We start from the raw sequence: 18,588 nt of genomic DNA, 5'->3' as shown, positions 1-18,588 counted from the left end.
GCCACTCAGGAGCTAGAACCAATTGTATTAGCAAAAAATACATGACCATGAACCGGAGCTACCTATACTTAATTATATACTGGTACATCACATGTAAATCAACTCCTGCAATACATGCGTGGTTTGTAAAAACTGTCAAATGTATACAAAGGTTATGTAGCCGTTTTACAATGTTCACATACATACAGGCCTACTATAAACATGAGTTATACATATTTACCACTCACACAAATTCACAAACCCATGACAAAATAAGCTGACAAATACAGACATTTATCGACGTCATGGTAACAAAAGATTTATTTATTCAATGGATATGTACAGCACGTCCCAGCATGAAAAGAGCAAGTTACATTTCCATAACATTAAGATTTTGGGGGGTTATTTGAGAGTTTTTCTTATAGCTCTCAAATTAATTTTGAAAGAAAACAATAGGACATACAACAGGTGTGCTTCGGTTCAGACATTTAAAAACCCACAGAGAGCCAAAACTCAGTAGATCGGACCACAAAGTGGTGGGGGATACAACTCCAAAAACAAAGAGCCCAAAAAATATGCTCCTAAAACTCAAGTGGCTGTACATGTGGGTTACAAGTTAATGACTCAGCCTTGGTACTGTCTGCACCAACAAAAAACAAATAGTTTACAGATCAATCTTCAAAAGTGTGCCTAGGAATAAAATCTATAGATTGAAATGTGGAGGGCAAAATTATTTTTAAAACAATAAACTAACAGCAGCAAATCAGTTTGAAATCAAATTAAAATCGTCTGCTTTGGGACATCACCAGGACCTGTTAGCTGTCTTAAAGGAGGGAAGAAATGTGGTGTTGTTGTTTATCTTTGTGGAGAAGAAAATGTCTATAATTTTGTCATAGTGATGTGTTTTGTGTTGTCTTTATGAGTGTTGTGTGTCCAAATATATTTGTGTACTTGTGAGCCTAAATTTAGCTTGACATAAGTGAGAATGTCGAATTGCTATTTGTTGTGTCAGTGATTAGAAACCATTAACCTTAAAATACATAATCATGCCAAAAATCTTTGACTGGAATAAAATACCCTAACATTTGGCTTAAGATCGAGAATACAAACAAACAGAGGGAAAATAATTAAAAGAGATGAACCTTGATTACTGGCTCCAATCATAAACTGTCCAACTAGAAGGAAAACCACATACCACAGGGTCTGGCGAGATTGGGGACAATAGTAACCCATCTTACATACATGATACAAACAAAAAAACAGACGTCATTCTGACTTATAAGTCCTTATTGCCTTGGGTGGGGCTCTCCTCCTTCCTCCCTCTCATTATCCAGGAACTGTGGCTGCATCTCAAATGGCACCCTAATGACACCCTATTCCTCATCTAGTGCACTACTTTTGAGTACAGCCCCATAGGGGAACTACATGGGGCTCTGGTCAAAAGTAGTGCACTACACAGAATAAGGTACCATTTGAGACCCATACTATCTTAAAAACCAACACCTAAGCAGAGGGGGGAAGTGGATCATTCCTGGACTTTGGCTACTTCGAAGTTGACCGCCAGTTTCCTGTGTTTCCTCTTGGAGGCGGAACCGGGGGTGTGGCCATGGCCTGGCGTGGTGTTCTGGCGTGGCGTCTGTGGCGTGGAGGGGGTCCCAGCCGTCTCAGGGGGGTCCTCGGCGGTCTTTGGGGGTGTGATGGGGGTTGCAGGAGTTGCTGAGGGGGCCGGGGATAGGGAGGGTTGGGAGTGAGACTGGGCTTCGTTACTCTGGGCTTGGTTCCTCGCCGTGTGAGCCGCATTGTAGAACTCCTGTGGCTTCTTGCCTGATGACACGCGCTTCTTAGTCACCTGACGGGGGTTAGAATTTAGAGGTTAGGATTGTGTGAGAACACACACAGTTAATAATCGTAATTTCTCTAGGCTAATCTGTGATGGAATCCCCAAATACTATCAATATGTTTCTTTTGGCCACATATGCACACAATACTGTGTTGTTGTGAACCATATTTAATGTGAACCACAGAAACAGGTTCTGGTGTAAACCACAGAAACAGGTTCTGGTGTAAACCACAGAAACAGGTTCTGGAGCTCCTACCTGCAGGGGGACAAACTGGTTGTGTGAGCCGATGGGAACGGAGGGTGCTTGGGGCCGGGCGCCAGGGAAGGTGCCACCGTAGAAGGGCTGTCCCTGGTGGGACGGGAGGGGCATGCCCCAGTGGAGAGGACCATACCCCTGAGGAGGGATTAACAGACCACCTGGAGTGGGGGGGGGGGGAGAGACAGAGAACGGGTTAGGTTCACATCCTGTATTCATTAGTGTCCTAAAACCAACAAGGCGAAAGGCATAACTGCACCCAGAGTGGTCGTACTGTTACAGTATACTTTAGTATCATTATAGACGCCCCACATGATGGCAGGTCTCACCTGATTGGCCGAATACGTTAGAGATGGGTCCCATGGGCGGTCCCCTTATCTGGCCGACCCCGGAGAACAGAGACGGAGGCAGGGGGAACCCAGAACCCACCGAATTCTACAGGAGACAGAGAGAGAGGTTAAAAAACAGAAGTATAGGAGACATTAGTCAAATATATACACACAATAAAATAATAAAGAAACAGTTTGACATGCACGTGTAAACACACACACACAGACAGATCGTGCAGAGGTACAGTAGGGACACACACCACACTCACAAGGCGCTGCAGGGCGAAGAGGGATGCCTTCTCTTTGGCTTCATTCTCAGACTGACTCTGGGGACCGTGGACCAGCAGACCACTGGAGAGCTTCACCTGACACACCATCAAACCCTGGGAGAGGAGGAGGAGAGAGAGGAAGAGAGAGAATGGAGGTGGAGGTAGCGAGAGAAGACGACTTTGAGAAACAGAGAGATGTAGGGACGTTGCTAAAGGATGTGCCCACAATTTTACACTTTGACAACACTGTGTGTGTGTGTGTGCCTGCTACATGTGTATGTGCATGTAACATGTCTGTGTGTGCTTGCCTGCTATGTGTGTATGTGTCTCTGCCTCACCTGTCTGCTGCGTATGAAGGTGAAGTCGGGTGGGGCCATGCCCAGGCCTATACAGATCCTAGCCAGCTCTGAGGCCACACTGGGGACCATGGAGGAGGGCTGGGGGGCCTGCAGGGGAGGGACTGCTGCTGCTGCTGGGGCCAGAGGTAACACTAAGTCTCCCATCCTCGCCGCTGAGACAGACAGAGGGGTGAGGTGGAGAGGATGAGGGTAGAACGAGAGAAAGGGGGTGAAAAGAGATGGAGCAAAGGGGAGGAGGGAGAGCGATATGGAAAGAGGTGGAAGGAGGGAGAAAGGAGAGATGAAAGGAAAGATGGGGAAGGACGAGAAGGGGAAGGTAGAAAAACTGGTTTAATATTTGTCGTATCTCCAAATAGTTCCACCTGTATCTAAACATGTAGTTAAACCCTGTATTTCAGCTCACCCAGTTTCTTGGTGGGTCTTCTCCTGTTCTGCTGCTGTGTGTTGGAGGAGGTGGGACTAGTGGAGTCAGGGGCTGAGCCAATGTTCAGCATCTCCTTCAGGGCCAGAGTCCCCTTCTACACACAGGAGAACAACCAATCACAATTAGTCTACTGACTACTACAACAAACCACAAGGAAGAAGCGGATAAATCTAATTTAAGAGTTTGATATGGGCCCTGAGTGCACTATAGCATAAGACCAACCAGTGACTGTACTAGTCTATTACCCACCATTGCGAACGATTGTGGCGACAGCGGCTCTTCCGATTGGCTCGTGGGCTCCTTGGCTGGAGGGGGTGGAGTTGGCTCGTTGCCCTTGGTGATCTTCAGGTTGGCGATCAACTCCTCAAACTCTGTTTGCTGGAGACAGAGGGGGACAGGTGGGTAAGATTGTGTGTGTGTGTGTGTGTGTGTGTGTGTGTGTGTGTGTGTGTGTGTGTGTGTGTACCTTCTTTGTGGCGTTCTGAGCGGGAAACAGAGAGTCGACATCTTCATTTCTCTTCAGCAGTCTGATACTTCCTGCTGGACCCTATAAAACAACATGAAGTTTTACACACATGTTGTATCGCTCTCTCTTTCCCAGACACACACACATCATATCTCTCTTACACAAAGACACGCATACACACACCTCATTCCCCCTCACTGAACTCGCACATTGACATCTTTCAACAACAAAAAATAAGAAAAATCTCACCTCTCTCTCACACTTCACTCACCTCCCGATAACATCAAAATGTTATTTCATCTTCACTGATGTTTGACTAAACTAACAACTTAGTCTACACACAGCCTTCCACTTGTAATAACAAACCCCACACTGAAATCGGCTTTCGGAAAGTGCATTTTATTGACTACGGTAGTTTCATTTCATTTGTAGTCCTGACTCCACTGGCTAAGCTGCCTGCTGAGGACCCTGGCCACTGTCTGCTATTTGTCTACAGCTGGGGGTGATGATGGGAGCTAAAGTAAGGACCAAAGAGATGTGGTTTGATGTTTAGGAATGTGTAGGGTTCAAAGGTTAGGGATGTAGGTGTATAAGGGTTCAAACGTTAGGATGAAATGGTGACTTACAGGTTTGGGGGGTTGCTGTTGTTGACTCTGGGGTTGGTTCCTGCCCTGTTGCCCCTGGAACTGCCCTTCCTGTCCGGGAGACCCTGGAGCCCAGGCAGAATTACCCACCTGGGGACAGACACACACAGAGATGGGGGTCAGGTCACACAGAGAGATGTACAATAGCTTTATTCGCACGCATAGACACACACACACAAAAAAGCAACAATGAACACTACTACACTCACAATGTGAGTATTGTAACACTTTACATTGACACTGGTACAGACAAAGTTATGAATGGACTTACATTGCCTTGTTGCCAATGGGCTGGTGGTTTCTGAGGCATTCCAGAACTCTGCAGAGACTGCCACACATTACTGAACTCCTCATCTTTACCCTGCAGTCACAGAGAGGGACAGAGAGATGTTACACACACTCCACCACACACTAATCTAGCTTTGTATACAGAAAAACTCATACACAAACAGAGAGCCAGAGAGAGAACAAACACAGGCTTACCTTAGGCTGGTGTTTCTGGCTGAGGGCATTGTGGTGCACATTTTTGTTGCCCTGAGTGTCTGCCCTGAGAATGTTTTGTCTGCCGTTCTGCTGCTGAGAGAGACAGAGGGAGAGAGAGAGAGAGATGGAGAAAGAGAGAGAGGGCGAGAGAGGGAGAGAGACCGAGGGAGAGTGAGCGAGACAGATGGAGAGACAGACAAAGGGAGAGAGAGAGAGGAGGTAATGTTTACATCAAGACATACAGAGGGAGGTAGACAGAGAGTATGGTGGGCAAATGTGAGAAACAGAGAGAAAGTTGGAGGCGATTCACTAGGATCTATTCTGGTTTAGTCTAATGAGTGGGAGATTTAACCCATTCTTATTTGAGTGTGTGTGTGTGCAAACGTGACGTGAGTACATGCGTAATTTGCTCTACTCCAGTCCTACCTGTGTGGGTATGAAGGGTGAGCGTGGGGAGTGGTTGAGCCCGGCCAGCTGTCCTTTGTTGTGTGTGTGGTGGTGGGAGGAGGCAGGCTGGGGCTTGACGATGGCGGTCAGTTTGTGGGAGCCCTGCTCCACACGGCCCCCATGGCTCAGGTTGATTAAGGCACACGGAGGAAGCCTGTAGCCACGGCCTGACGCACACCTAGTCAGGCAACAGACCACAGTTAGGCAAACTACAGTCACCCAGAACAACAGTCAGATCAGACAATGGGCCACAGTCACAAAACACAGGTACTTGACATAAAAAAAACGCATAACCTAAAATAAAATATGTTATGAATCAAAGGCCTGAAACACTTAACATAGGCCTATGTGAAACAATGAAACACAGACATGAGACTGTACCTGATATTAAGTCCACCGGCAAACTCTTCATCAAACACAACCTCATACAAAACCTCAGCCTCCCGATCAGCTGCCATGGGAGAGACGTTTAACATCGGTTTAGAGACGGTTCAAAGATGAGAGGGTGGCCGTGTGTATGTTGTATATGAGAGAAAGAGTGAGTGAGTGTGAGAGAGATGTAACCGAGTGTGGGTGTGTTGTGTGCGCCTACTTACATCCCTTGATGCCGATGATGGTTCCTCGGAGGCCGAGGGGGACAGAGAAGCTCTCTCTGACATTGACCACCCGGTCAAACAGGTGGTACTCTGCATCCGGGTCAGGGACCACACCGTGCTGCTGCTCTAAAGGCTGGAGGGAGGGACACACACACACCAGGGTTTAGAGCAGTTGTATGTGTTGGACCAATATGGAGGTTTTAATGTCCTTGTCACCCACTATATGACACAGACAGTCATAAATGTTCCTCTCCACACACACTCCTCACCCTGAAGAGCAAATGGGGCTTCACGGTCACACGCACTTTCTTGCTGCTCTTCTTCACCTGAGAAACAGAGGGAGGTAAGAGGGACTACAGGAACACTACAAACAATATTCAATTAATAATTGACAGTGAAGGAAGGGCTTGTTGAGTAGTGTGTCCATCCACCTACCTTATTAAATTGACAGAAAAATGAGGGTAAGAGTAGCCAGATAAATGATTGACAGAGAGAATATCGATGACAGAGCCGAGGGAGATGACAGATAAATGATTGACAGAGAGAATATCGATGACAGATAAATGATTGACAGAGAGAATATTGATGACAGTGCCGAGGGAGAGAGAGCACCCCTCTATCCACATCGACGGGACCGCAGTGGAGAAGGTGGAAAGCTTCAAGTTCCTTGGCGTACACATCACTGACAAACTGAAATGGACCACCCACACAGACAGTGTGGTGAAGAAGGCGCAACAGAGCCTCTTCAACCTCAGGGGGCTGAAGAAATTAGGCTTGGCACCTAAAACCCTCACATACTTTTACAGATGCACAATTGAGAGCATCCTGTCTGGCTGTATCACCGCCTGGTAAAGCAACAGCACCGCCCGCAACCGCAAGGCTCTCCAGAGAGTGTAGTGGTCTGCACAACGCATTACCGGGGGCAAACTACCCGCCCTCCAGGACACCTACAGCACCCGTTGTCACAGGAAGGCCAAAAAGATCATCAAGGACATCAACCACCCGAGACACTGCCTGTTCACCCCGCTATCATCCAGAAGGCAAGGTCAGTACAGGTGCATCAAAGCTGGGACAGAGAGACTGAAAAATAGCTTCTATCTCAAGGCCATCAGACCTTTAAACAGCCATCACTACCACATTAGAGGCTGCTGCCTATATACACAGATTAGAAATCACTGGCCACTTTAATAAATGGAACACTAGTCACTTTAATAATGTTTACATATCTTGCATTACTCATCTCAAATGTATATACTGTATTCTATACTATTCTACTGTATCTTAGTCCATGCCGCTCTGACATCGCTCGTCCATATATGTATTCTTAATTCATTCCTTACTTAGATGTGTGCATTGGGTATATTTTGTGAAATTGTTAGATATTCCTTGTTAAATATTACTGCAGTCGGAGCTAGAAGCACAAGCATTTCGCTACACCCGCAATAACATCTGCTAAACACGTGTATGTGACCAATAAAATTAGATTTGATATAAATGATTGACAGAGATAATATTGATGATAAAGCTGAGGGAGAGGACAGATAAATCATTGACAGCCCCCAGTTACCTTAGCCACTTCCTCCTCGATCTGCTCCACGATGGCAGTGTCCAGGATCTGCAGGTCACATGACGCGCGGGCGATGTCGGCGACTGGGTGTGTCTTCAACCAGGAAGTGATCTCCTTCACCCTCTCCGCCCTGCCGGAAAACCATCCCCATCACAACTACCCTCACCACCATTCTCAATATTACTACCACTTATCTACTTCTGCCTTGATACATACCAACGTACTCCTAGTGTTTTCTATGTGTGTTTAAGAAAATCTGAATGCAAGTCTTAAGTGTGTAAGTGTTGCAAGCATACAAGTTTAACTATTATGACTGTATGACTGAGTGTAAATTATGAGTGTTAAATGCATGAATATGAGTGCTACCCGTTTTCGTCCACTCCAGGCCAGATGTCATCCTCATAGAAGACATCATCGTGACTGTTCCTGGACACCAGGTCAAACACCTCAGAGAACCTACAGGAGACACACAAGGCAGGTTACACACGCACACACACTAACAATAACACGCACAATGCTGTTTCACACACACCACACACACTAACACGCACAACGCTGTTTCACACACCTATCCAGGTACTCAGCCATCAGTTCCTCCACAGCGTCAGAGTAGAGCCACTCCTTCTCTGTTCTCTTGGTGTAACCTGGCACCTCCTCATTCTTCTTATTGAACTTCAGGTTCAGACCCACGTTAGCCTTCTGCTCCCCATGGGGACTGAGGGGGGACAGGGAGAGAGGGAGAACAGAAGAAAGACACGGAGGGAGAGAGCGACATGGTTTATTAGACACATGCAAAACAACCTATATGGTCAAAAGTAGTGCACTTAATGGAGAACAGGCTGTTATTTGAAATGTGTTCACTCACTTTTTCTTGGATCCTCTGCCGACAAAGATGCTGCCAGAGAATCTGGAGACGAGGTAGCCGGTGATGCCAAGGCGTGAGGCCAGAACGTAGCCAGGACTGTACTTCACACAGTATTTCTTTCAGGAGAGAGAGAGGGGAGGGTGAGCTTGGAAAGGCTGCACATGTTTGGTCATGTGGTGGGGCAAGGGAGGAGTGTGAGAGAGGTGTCGTTTTGAGAATGACTTACATGCTGGTTCTGTATTAAGGATTCCATCGGTGGTTCACAGGGCACCGTGAACACCACCCGCACCCGTCCCTCTTTGATGACATCACTGGACTCCTGCACCTGTGTGACCAAAGGGAAAAGCATGAAAGGCTTTGCTCACAGATCCTCATTTCATGACTCTACACATTTAGCTTTGTCAGGACTGTTGTTATTAAGAGGCGGAAAGGGTAATGCAAAAGAACGACAACAACTGGCATAGAAAGGGCAAGTAGTCCAGGTCAATAAGGAAGTGTTTAAGGCTTAGACAGGAAGTAGAGACAGGAAACAGGAAGTGGTGCCGACCTCTCCCATGGCACCGTAGTAGGGGTTCCCCACCATGAACACCGTGGTCGTCGGGGGAAATAGCTCCTCCAGGGTCTTGAAGCGAGTCGACGATGAGTCAAAGGCTTTGATGTCCTGAGAGAGAGAGGGAGAGAGTTTGTGTGTGTGTGTGTGTGTGTGTGTGTGTGTGTGTGTGTGTGTGTGTGTGTGTGTGTGTGTGTGTGTGTGATACCGACCATAGTTATCGTAGGCATTTTACTGATATTGTTAATTACGATAAGTAGCCTATACTAGAGAAATGTGAAGTTTGAAATGAAATAAGTTTGCTAATAAGGTTGAATTTTAATGGGACAATTGATGGCTACAACAATCAAACTAGTAGTAGTTTAAATAATAATTCCCCAAAACCTGTGGTGCACATTAATGTTATAAAGTTATCGTTCTATTTATCATTATCACAAAATTCAGGCAATTTATCACAATATTGATTTTCGTCTATATTGCACAGTGTACGCGTCTGTGCTCACCTTGACGATGGTCTGGTAGGGGTAGGGCAGTATCTGCTTGGCCCACTGTTTCTCCAGGTGCACCTGTCCACTCTGCCCAGGTACATACTTCCTGCCTGTCAGCAGCTGGGTATACAACACCACCGCAGTCTCATTCACAGTGACGCCCTTACGCTTACTGAAACTGAGATTGAGGGGAGCGAGAGAGGGGAAACAGGTGGGAAAAGAGAGAGAGAGAGAGAGAGAGAGAGAGAGAGAGAGAGAGAGAGAGAGAGAGAGAGAGAGAGAGAGAGAGAGAGAGAGAGAGAGAGAGAGAGAGAGAGAGAGAGAGAGAGAGAGAGAGAGAGAGAGAGAGAGAGAGAGAGAGAGAGAGAGAGAGAGAGAGAGAGAGAGAGAGAGAGAGAGAGAGAGAGAGAGAGAGAGAGAGAGAGAGAGAGAGAGAGAGAGAGAGAGAGAGAGAGAGAGAGAGAGAGAAAGAAAGAAACAGAGGTATTATGGTAGGGAGAGTGGTCAGGCAAAACACAGGTCTCCCTAGAGAAAGAGGTCTTCTGACCAAAATGGGACTTCTTGGTGAAATAAAGGGTCAAGTAAAAAAAATGTATAGACTCATAGGACGGCACTTCTACCAAAGAGGGTGCAGAAATCCAACATACACAAGACCACACTGAAAAACTACTCCACTTTGATGACAAACATACGTTTTTATAACAAATAGATGCTTACTGCTCAGTGATGCCCTGTACGTCCTTAACCCAGTCCTTCTGTTCTTTGTCACTGAGGTAGGTGACCTTAGTGGGGGGAGGAGAGTCCCTGTCGTACAGTTTCTGCATCCCTGCCGGCTCTTCCAGGAAGAACCTGAGGGGGAGGGGTGAGTGAAGGAGGGAGAGAGAAAATGTAGGGGAAAGGAGGGTTGGAGGTGGAAGGAGATAGATATTGATGAAAATCGACAACTCGGTGTACTTCAAAGTTATAGTCTAATGAGAACTGAAAGAAGGGCCGTGACAGACAGTTCAGGTTTAGCACTGTAGTTAAGTTTAGCCCTCATTAGGCATGAGTAGAACTAAGTGTGGCTCTTACTTTCTCTCCCCGTCAGACACTGCTACCACCCTGGCCTCCTCTAGGTGGGGCCAGTTGACAAAGACAGACCGACCCAGGACCAGGGAGGCTACATTATCACACATCTGAAATGGGGAGAGAGTGGGGAGGATAAGAAAGAGGGATAGAGAGAGGGAGAAGGGGGTGAGAAACAAAATCTACTACTTCTGCTCCAGGCATAGTGTTTCTAACAGTCTTCGACTCGTCATAGAAACAAGACTGTGTGTCCATACTCACTGGTTCCTCTTTGCTAGGTATGATCTCCAGCATCATGTTCTCTCCTCGGCTGCTCTGCTGGAACACCACCACTCCATGTTTCTTCTTATAGAACTATAGAGACAGAAGACAAACACATTCACAGATGAAAACATACAAGTATTCAGATTCTAAGATTGGGGAAAAAAACGATCTTTGTCAATATTGGGGTGTAAATGGCATAAAACAGTTAGCGAGCTAACTTTGGTCAACTGAGTTCAACCCTAGATAACTGACACTACACATTTCACTCCACACACTTACTAATGAAAGCATGCATTTGAAAATTCAAGAGCAGTAAAACTTTCACATAGACTTAATACAATTATTTTATCGCTACGAGTGGGGAAAAAAGGGCTTGTGCATTGATAGGCACACCAAAGACGACAAACGATATGCGTAAGAAAGACAGCACTTCCAATAGCCCATTTCCCAATATAGCCTGCGGATATGCAGGATACATTTTTATTTAGGGGGTAGATCAGCTTTAACATTGCAGATAGATTGTAACTTCCATCAATGTAATTGTCTGCATCACTTCCAAACCCCCATGTTTTTTTTCTCACAGACCTGTTAGTTTTTCTTTAAGAAGCCCTCCTGTTCTCCACTCATTACCTGTATTAACTGCACCTGTTTGAACTCGTTACCTGTATAAAAGACACCTGTCCACACACTCAATCAAACAGACTCCAACCTCTCCACAATGGCCAAGACCAGAGAGCTGTGTAAGGACATCAGGGATAAAATTGTAGACCTGCACAAGGCTGGGATGGGCTACAGGACAATAGGCAAGCAGCTTGGTGAGAAGGCAACAACTGTTGGCGCAATTATTAGAAAATGGAAGAAGTTCAAGATTACGGTCAATCACCCTCGGTCTGGGGCTCCATGCAAGATCTCACCTTGTGGGGCATCAATGATCATGAGGAAGGTGAGGGATCAGCCCAGAACTACACAGCAGGACCTGGTCAATGACCTGAAGAGAGCTGGGACCACAGTCTCAAAGAAAACCATTAGTAACGCACTACGCCGTCATGGATTAAAATCCTGCAGCGCACGCAAGGTCCCCCTGCTCAAGCCAGCGCATGTCCAGGCCCGTCTGAAGTTTGCCAATGACCATCTGGATGATCCAGAGGAGGAATGGGAGAAGGTCATGTGGTCTGATGAGACAAAAATAGAGCTTTTTGGTCTAAACTCCACTCGCCGTGTTTGGAGGAAGAAGAAGGATGAGTACAACCCCAAGAACACCATCCCAACCGTGAAGCATGGAGGTGGAAACATCATCCTTTGGGGATGCTTTTCTGCAAAGGGGACAGGACGACTGCACCGTATTGAGGGGGAGGATGGATGGGGCCATGTATCGCGAGATCTTGGCCAACAACCTCCTTCCCTCAGTAAGAGCATTGAAGATGGGTCTTGGCTGGGTCTTCCAGCATGACAACGACCCGAAACACACAGCCAGGGCAACTAAGGAGTGGCTCCGTAGAAGCATCTCAAGGTCCTGGAGTGGCCTAGCCAGTCTCCAGACCTGAACCCAATAGAAAATCTTTAGAGGGAGCTGATAGTCCGTATTGCCCAGCGACAGCCCCGAAACCTGAAGGATCTGGAGAAGGTCTGTATGGAGGAGTGGGCCAAAATCCCTGCTGCAGTGTGTGCAAACCTGGTCAAGACCTACAGGAAACGTATGATCTCTGTAATTGCAAACAAAGGTTTCTGTACCAAATATTAAGTTCTGCTTTTCTGATGTATCAAATACTTATGTCATGCAATAAAATGCAAATTAATTACTGCCTGCATCTTTTTTATTTATTTATTTTACGGGGGTAGATCAGCTTTAATATTGCAGATAGATTGTAACTTCCATCAATGTAATTGTCTGCATCACTTACAATCCCCCATGTTTTTCTTCTCGCAAAAATATATACATACATACATACATATATACACATACATACATATACAGTGGGGGAAAAAAGTATTTAGTCAGCCACCAATTGTGCAAGTTCTCCCACTTAAAAAGATGAGAGAGGCCTATAATTTTCATCATAGGTACACGTCAACTATGACAGACAAAATGAGGAGAAAAAATCCAGAAAATCACATTGTAGGATTTTTAATGAATTTTTTTGCAAATTATGGTGGAAAATAAATATTTGGTCAATAACAAAAGTTTCTCAATACTTTGTTATATACCCTTTGTTGGCAATGACACAGGTCAAACGTTTCTGTAAGTCTTCACAAGGTTTTCACACACTGTTGCTGGTATTTTGGCCCATTCCTCCATGCAGATCTCCTCTAGAGCAGTGATGTTTTGGGGCTGTCGCTGGGCAACACGGACTTTCAACTCCCTCCAAAGATTTTCTATGGGGTTGAGATCTGGAGACTGGCTAGGCCACTCCAGGACCTTGAAATGCTTCTTACGAAGCCACTCCTTCGTTGCCCGGGCTGTGTGTTTGGGATCATTGTCATGCTGAAAGACCCAGCCACGTTTCATCTTCAATGCCCTTGCTGATGGAAGGAGGTTTTCACTCAAAATCTCACGATACATGGCCCCATTCATTCTTTCCTTTACACGGATCAGTCGTCCTGGTGGAGTTTGGAGGGTGACTGTTTGAGGTTGTGGACAGGTGTCTTTTATACTGATAACAAGTTCAAACAGGTGCCATTAATACAGGTAACGAGTGGAGGACAGAGGAGCCTCTTAAAGAAGAAGTTACAGGTCTGTGAGAGCCAGAAATCTTGCTTGTTTGTAGGTGACCAAATACTTATTTTCCACCATAATTTGCAAATAAATTCATAAAGAAAAAGATTTTCTGGATTTTTTTCTTCTCATTTTGTCTGTCATAGTTGACGTGTACCTATGATGAAAATTACAGGCGTCTCATCTTTTTAAGTGGGAGAACTTGCACAATTGGTGGCTGACTAAATAAAATGTTTTCCCCACTGTATATAGTGGGGGAAAAAAGTATTTGATCCCCTGCTGATTTTGTACGTTTTCCCACTGACAAAGAAATGATCAGTCTATAATTTTAATGGTAGATTTATTTGAACAGTGAGAGACAGAATAACAACAACAAAATCCAGAAAAATGCATGTCAAAAATGTTATAAATTGATTTGCATTTTAAATGAGGGAAATAAGTATTTGACCCTTCTGCAAAACATGACTTAGTACTTGGTGGCAAAACCCTTGTTGGCAATCACAGAGGTCAGACGTTTCTTGTAGTTGGCCACCAGGTTTGCACACATTTCAGTAGGGATTTTGTCCCACTCCTCTTTGCAGATCTTCTCCAAGTCATTAAGGTTGAGGCTGACGTATGGCAACTCGAACCTTCAGCTCCCTCCACAGATTTTCTATGGGATTAAGGTCTGGAGACTGGCTAGGCCACTCCAGGACCTTAATGTGCCTCGTCTTGAGCCACTCCTTTGTTGCCTTGGCCGTGTGTTTTGGGTCATTGTCATGCTGGAATACCCATCCACGACCCATTTTCAATGCCCTGGCTGAGGGAAGGAGGTTGTCATCCAAGATTTGACGGTACATGGCCCCGGCCATCGTCCCTTTGATGCGGTGAAGTTGTCCTAACCCCTTAGCAGAAAAACACCCCCAATGCATAATGTTTCCACCTCCATGTTTGACGGTGGGGCTGGTGTTACTTTTTTTTTTTTTTTTTTTGGGGGAATAGATCAGCTTAATATTGCAGATAGATTGTATCTTCTATCAATGTAATTGTCTGCATCACTTCCAATCCCCCATGTTGTATTTTTATTTTTTATATATATATATATTCCCCTTTATTACTTTTCAACCCCACCATCCTTTCCCTACTTGGAGTAAATTAGTGAACAACAACGCCCAGGCCTCTACTTCCGGTCTATACTTACTATCTACACCTTATGGACAGAGTTAATTTTACAATAATTATATATATATATTTATATTTTTTTGCTCCTGAACTTCTTCTACTCTCAACCTCTCCGATCATTTTCATGATGTCCATCCGGTTTGCTTCTAAATGCCATATCTTTCTAACTGTGCTCTTTCCCAAAAGCTCCCAACATACAACCTATATACTTATTATGGACACAGTATGCTTACATTATTAGCTATCTTTGTTATTATTTGTTGTTATTTGTTATTAGTCCCATCCTTCAACTCTATTCAATACCTCCCATCTATCTCTTAACACCATCCATATAGGATTTCTATTTGCCATATATATTTCAACCGTACTGTGATGTTTTACAAAAGTTCTGAACCTTTCTATTCTCATTGCTTCTACAGATTGTGAATTAAAAATAAACATTTTTGAGATCTGGAGACTGGCTAGGCCACTCCAGGACCTTGAAATGCTTCTTACGAAGCCACTCCTTCGTTGCCCGGGCGGTGTGTTTGGGATCATTGTCATGCTGAAAGACCCAGCCACGTTTCATCTTCAATGCCCTTGCTGATGGAAGGAGGTTTTCACTCAAAATCTCATGATACATGGCCCCATTCATTCTTTCCTTTACACGGATCAGTCGTCCTGGTCCCTTTGCAGAAAAACAGCCCCAAAGCATGATGTTTCCACCCCCATGCTTCACAGTAGGTATGGTGTTCTTTGGATGCAACTCAGCATTCTTTGTCCTCCAAACATGACGAGTTGAGTTTTTACCAAAAAGTTCTATTTTGGTTTCATCTGACCATATGACATTCTCACAATCCTCTTCTGGATCATCCAAATGCACTCTAGCAAACTTCAGACGGGCCTGGACATGTACTGGCTTAAGCAGGGGGACACGTCTGGTACTGCAGGATTTGAGTCCCTGGCGGCGTAGTGTGTTACTGATGGTAGGCTTTGTTACTTTGGTCCCAGCTCTCTGCAGGTCATTCACTAGGTCCCCCCGTGTGGTTCTGGGATTTTTGCTCACCGTTCTTGTGATCATTTTGACCCCACGGGGTGAGATCTTGCGTGGAGCCCCAGATCAAGGGAGATTATCAGTGGTCTTGTATGTCTTCCATTTCCTAATAATTGCTCCCACAGTTGATTTCTTCAAACCAAGCTGCTTACCTATTGCAGATTCAGTCTTCCCAGCCTGGTGCAGGTCTACAATTTTGTTTCTGGTGTCCTTTGACAGCTCTTTGGTCTTGGCCATAGTGGAGTTTGGAGTGTGACTGTTTGAGGTTGTGGACAGGTGTCTTTTAAACTGATAACAAGTTCAAACAGGTGCCATTAATACAGGTAATGAGTGGAGGACAGAGGAGCCTCTTAAAGAAGAAGTTACAGGTCTGTGAGAGCCAGAAATCTTGCTTGTTTGTAGGTGACCAAATACTTATTTTCCACCATAATTTGCAAATAAATTCATTAAAAATCCTACAATGTGTTTTTCTGGAGAAAAAAAATCTCATTTTGTCTGTCATAGTTGACGTGTACCTATGATGAAAATTACAGGCCTCTCTCATCTTTTTAAGTGGGAGAACTTGCACAATTGGTGGCTGACTAAATACTTTTCCCCCCCACTGTGTATATATATATATAATACAATAATATGCCATTTAGCAGATGCTTTTATCCAAAGCGACTTACAGTCATGTGTGCATACATTTTTACGTATGGGTGGTCCCGGGGATCGAACCCAGTACCCTGGCGTTACAAGCGCCATGCTCCACCAATTGAGCTACAGAGGACCACATTGAGCTACAGAGGACGAGCTCTGGGAAAAATTAAGAGACCACTGCAAAAATATACATTTCTCTGGTTTTACTATTTATAGGTATGTGTTTGGGTGAAATTAATATTTTTGTTTTATTCTATAAACTACTGACAACATTTCTCCCTAATTCCAAATAAAAATATTATCATTTAGAGCATTTATTTGCAGAAAATGACAACTGGTCAAAATAACAAAAAAGATGCAGTGTTGTCAGACCTCGAATAATGCAAAGAAAATAAGTTCATGTTCATTTTTAAACAACACAAAACTAATGTTTTAACTAAGGAAGAGTTCAGAAATCAATATTTGGTGGAATAACACATATTTTCTATCACAGCTTTCATGGGTATTGGCATGCTCTCCACCAGTCTTTCACATTGATGTTGGGTGACTTTATGCGCCTCCTGGCGCAAAAATTCAAGCAGCTCGGCTTTGTTTGATGGCTTGTGACCATCCATCTTCCTCTTGATCACATTACAGAAGTTTTCAATGGGGTTCAGGTCTGGAGATTGGGCTGGCCATGACAGGGTCTTGATCTGGTGGTCCTCCATCCACACCTTGATTGACCTGGCTGTATGGCATGGCGCATTGTTCTGCTGGAAAAACCAATCCTCCGAGTTGGGGAACAATGTCAGAGCAAAAGGAAGCAAGTTTTCTTCCAGGACAACCTTGTACGTGGCTTGATTCATGCGTCCTTCACAAAGACAAATCTGCCCGATTACAGCATTGCTGAAGCACCCCCTGATCATCACCGATCCTCCACCAAATTTCACAGTGGGTGCGAGACACTGTGGCTTGTAGGTCTCTCCAGGTCTCCATCTAACCATTAGACGACCAGGTGTTGGGCAAAGCTGAAAATTGGACTCAGAGAAGATGACCTCTACGGTCCAATCCTTATGGTCTTTTGCAAACCTCAGCCTGGCTCTTCTTTGCTTCTCATTGATGAAGGGCTTTTTTCTAGCTTTGAACAACTTCAACCCTGCCCCTAGGAGCCTGTTTCGAACCATCCTCGCCATGCACTTCACCCCAGCTGCCATTTGCCATTCTTTTTGTAGGTCACTTGATGTCATCCTACGGTTGTTGAGTGACATTCGAATGAGTTGGCGGTCATCCCGGTCAGTCGAGAGTCGTTTTCGCCCTCTGCCGGTCTGTAGCTTTGTTGTCTCCAATGTCTGCTGCTTGACCTTGTTCTTATGAACCACCGTCTTTGAAATTTTAAGGATGGAAGCAACCTGACGCTCACTGTATCCCTCTGCCAGTAAAGCCAGAATTGAACCCTTCTTTTCCTCATTCAAAACTTTCCTTTTCAACTCTTTTGTCATGGTCAATAGTTATTTTTTGATTAATATTACTTTTGAGGTACTATTAGCAAAAAATGTGCAGTGGTCTCTTAATTTTTTCCACAGCTGTATATATATATATATATATATATATATATAATATGCCATTTAGCAGACGCTTTTATCCAAAGCGACTTACAGTCATGTGCGCATACATTTTTACGTATGGGTGGTCCCGGGGATCGAACCCACTACCCTGGCTTTACAAGCACCATGCTCTACCAATTGAGCTACAGAGGACCACCTCTGTATGTGTGTGTAAATATACGCACACATACATACATACATACGTACACATGTATATATATGAGTGTGTATCTATACACACACACGTGTATATGTGTATATATATATATATATATATACACACACACACACACACACACACACACATACATATACAGTTACACACACATACATACATACATATACATACACTACCGTTCAAAAGTTTGGGGTCACTTACAAATTTCCTTGTTTTCAAAAGATAATAAATTTTTTGGTCCATTAAAATAACATCAAATTGATCAGAAATACAGTGTAGACATTGTTAATGTTGTAAATGGCTATTGTAGCCATTTGGAATATCTACATAGGGATATCTACATAGGCGTACAGAGGCCCATTATCAGCAACCATCAGTCCTGTGTTCCAA

General features: G+C 44.6%; 1 protein-coding gene across 3 annotated transcripts in view; it reads right to left on the bottom strand.

The window, feature by feature from the left end:
• Positions 1-276: 276 nt before the first annotated feature.
• LOC121580845 (5'-3' exoribonuclease 1) overlaps positions 277-18,588 on the bottom strand; it is a 39,500-nt gene continuing 21,188 nt past the window's right edge. Inside the window, exons 17-41 of one of the 3 annotated variants that reach the window (XM_041895927.2) lie at positions 10,889-10,981; positions 10,634-10,737; positions 10,280-10,411; positions 9,578-9,740; positions 9,072-9,185; positions 8,751-8,849; positions 8,525-8,640; positions 8,228-8,374; positions 8,026-8,115; positions 7,660-7,789; positions 6,362-6,418; positions 6,093-6,225; positions 5,878-5,947; positions 5,476-5,674; positions 5,050-5,142; positions 4,838-4,927; positions 4,549-4,656; positions 3,923-4,003; positions 3,706-3,834; positions 3,436-3,550; positions 3,012-3,184; positions 2,665-2,787; positions 2,405-2,510; positions 2,076-2,236; positions 277-1,828 (exon numbers count right to left, since the gene is read on the bottom strand). In XM_041895927.2, the coding sequence (XP_041751861.2) occupies positions 1,505-1,828; positions 2,076-2,236; positions 2,405-2,510; positions 2,665-2,787; positions 3,012-3,184; positions 3,436-3,550; positions 3,706-3,834; positions 3,923-4,003; positions 4,549-4,656; positions 4,838-4,927; positions 5,050-5,142; positions 5,476-5,674; positions 5,878-5,947; positions 6,093-6,225; positions 6,362-6,418; positions 7,660-7,789; positions 8,026-8,115; positions 8,228-8,374; positions 8,525-8,640; positions 8,751-8,849; positions 9,072-9,185; positions 9,578-9,740; positions 10,280-10,411; positions 10,634-10,737; positions 10,889-10,981 (3,150 nt within the window). In that variant the 3' untranslated portion in view covers positions 277-1,504. The remainder of the gene's footprint in view (positions 1,829-2,075; positions 2,237-2,404; positions 2,511-2,664; positions 2,788-3,011; positions 3,185-3,435; positions 3,551-3,705; positions 3,835-3,922; positions 4,004-4,548; positions 4,657-4,837; positions 4,928-5,049; positions 5,143-5,475; positions 5,675-5,877; positions 5,948-6,092; positions 6,226-6,361; positions 6,419-7,659; positions 7,790-8,025; positions 8,116-8,227; positions 8,375-8,524; positions 8,641-8,750; positions 8,850-9,071; positions 9,186-9,577; positions 9,741-10,279; positions 10,412-10,633; positions 10,738-10,888; positions 10,982-18,588) is intronic. The other 2 variants (XM_041895929.2, XM_041895928.2) reach the window with 2 other exon arrangements.

The sequence above is a fragment of the Coregonus clupeaformis genome, chromosome 14 (assembly GCF_020615455.1).
Source record: "Coregonus clupeaformis isolate EN_2021a chromosome 14, ASM2061545v1, whole genome shotgun sequence".
Classification (NCBI taxonomy): domain Eukaryota; kingdom Metazoa; phylum Chordata; class Actinopteri; order Salmoniformes; family Salmonidae; genus Coregonus; species Coregonus clupeaformis.
This window is presented reverse-complemented; position numbering and strand designations above follow the sequence as displayed.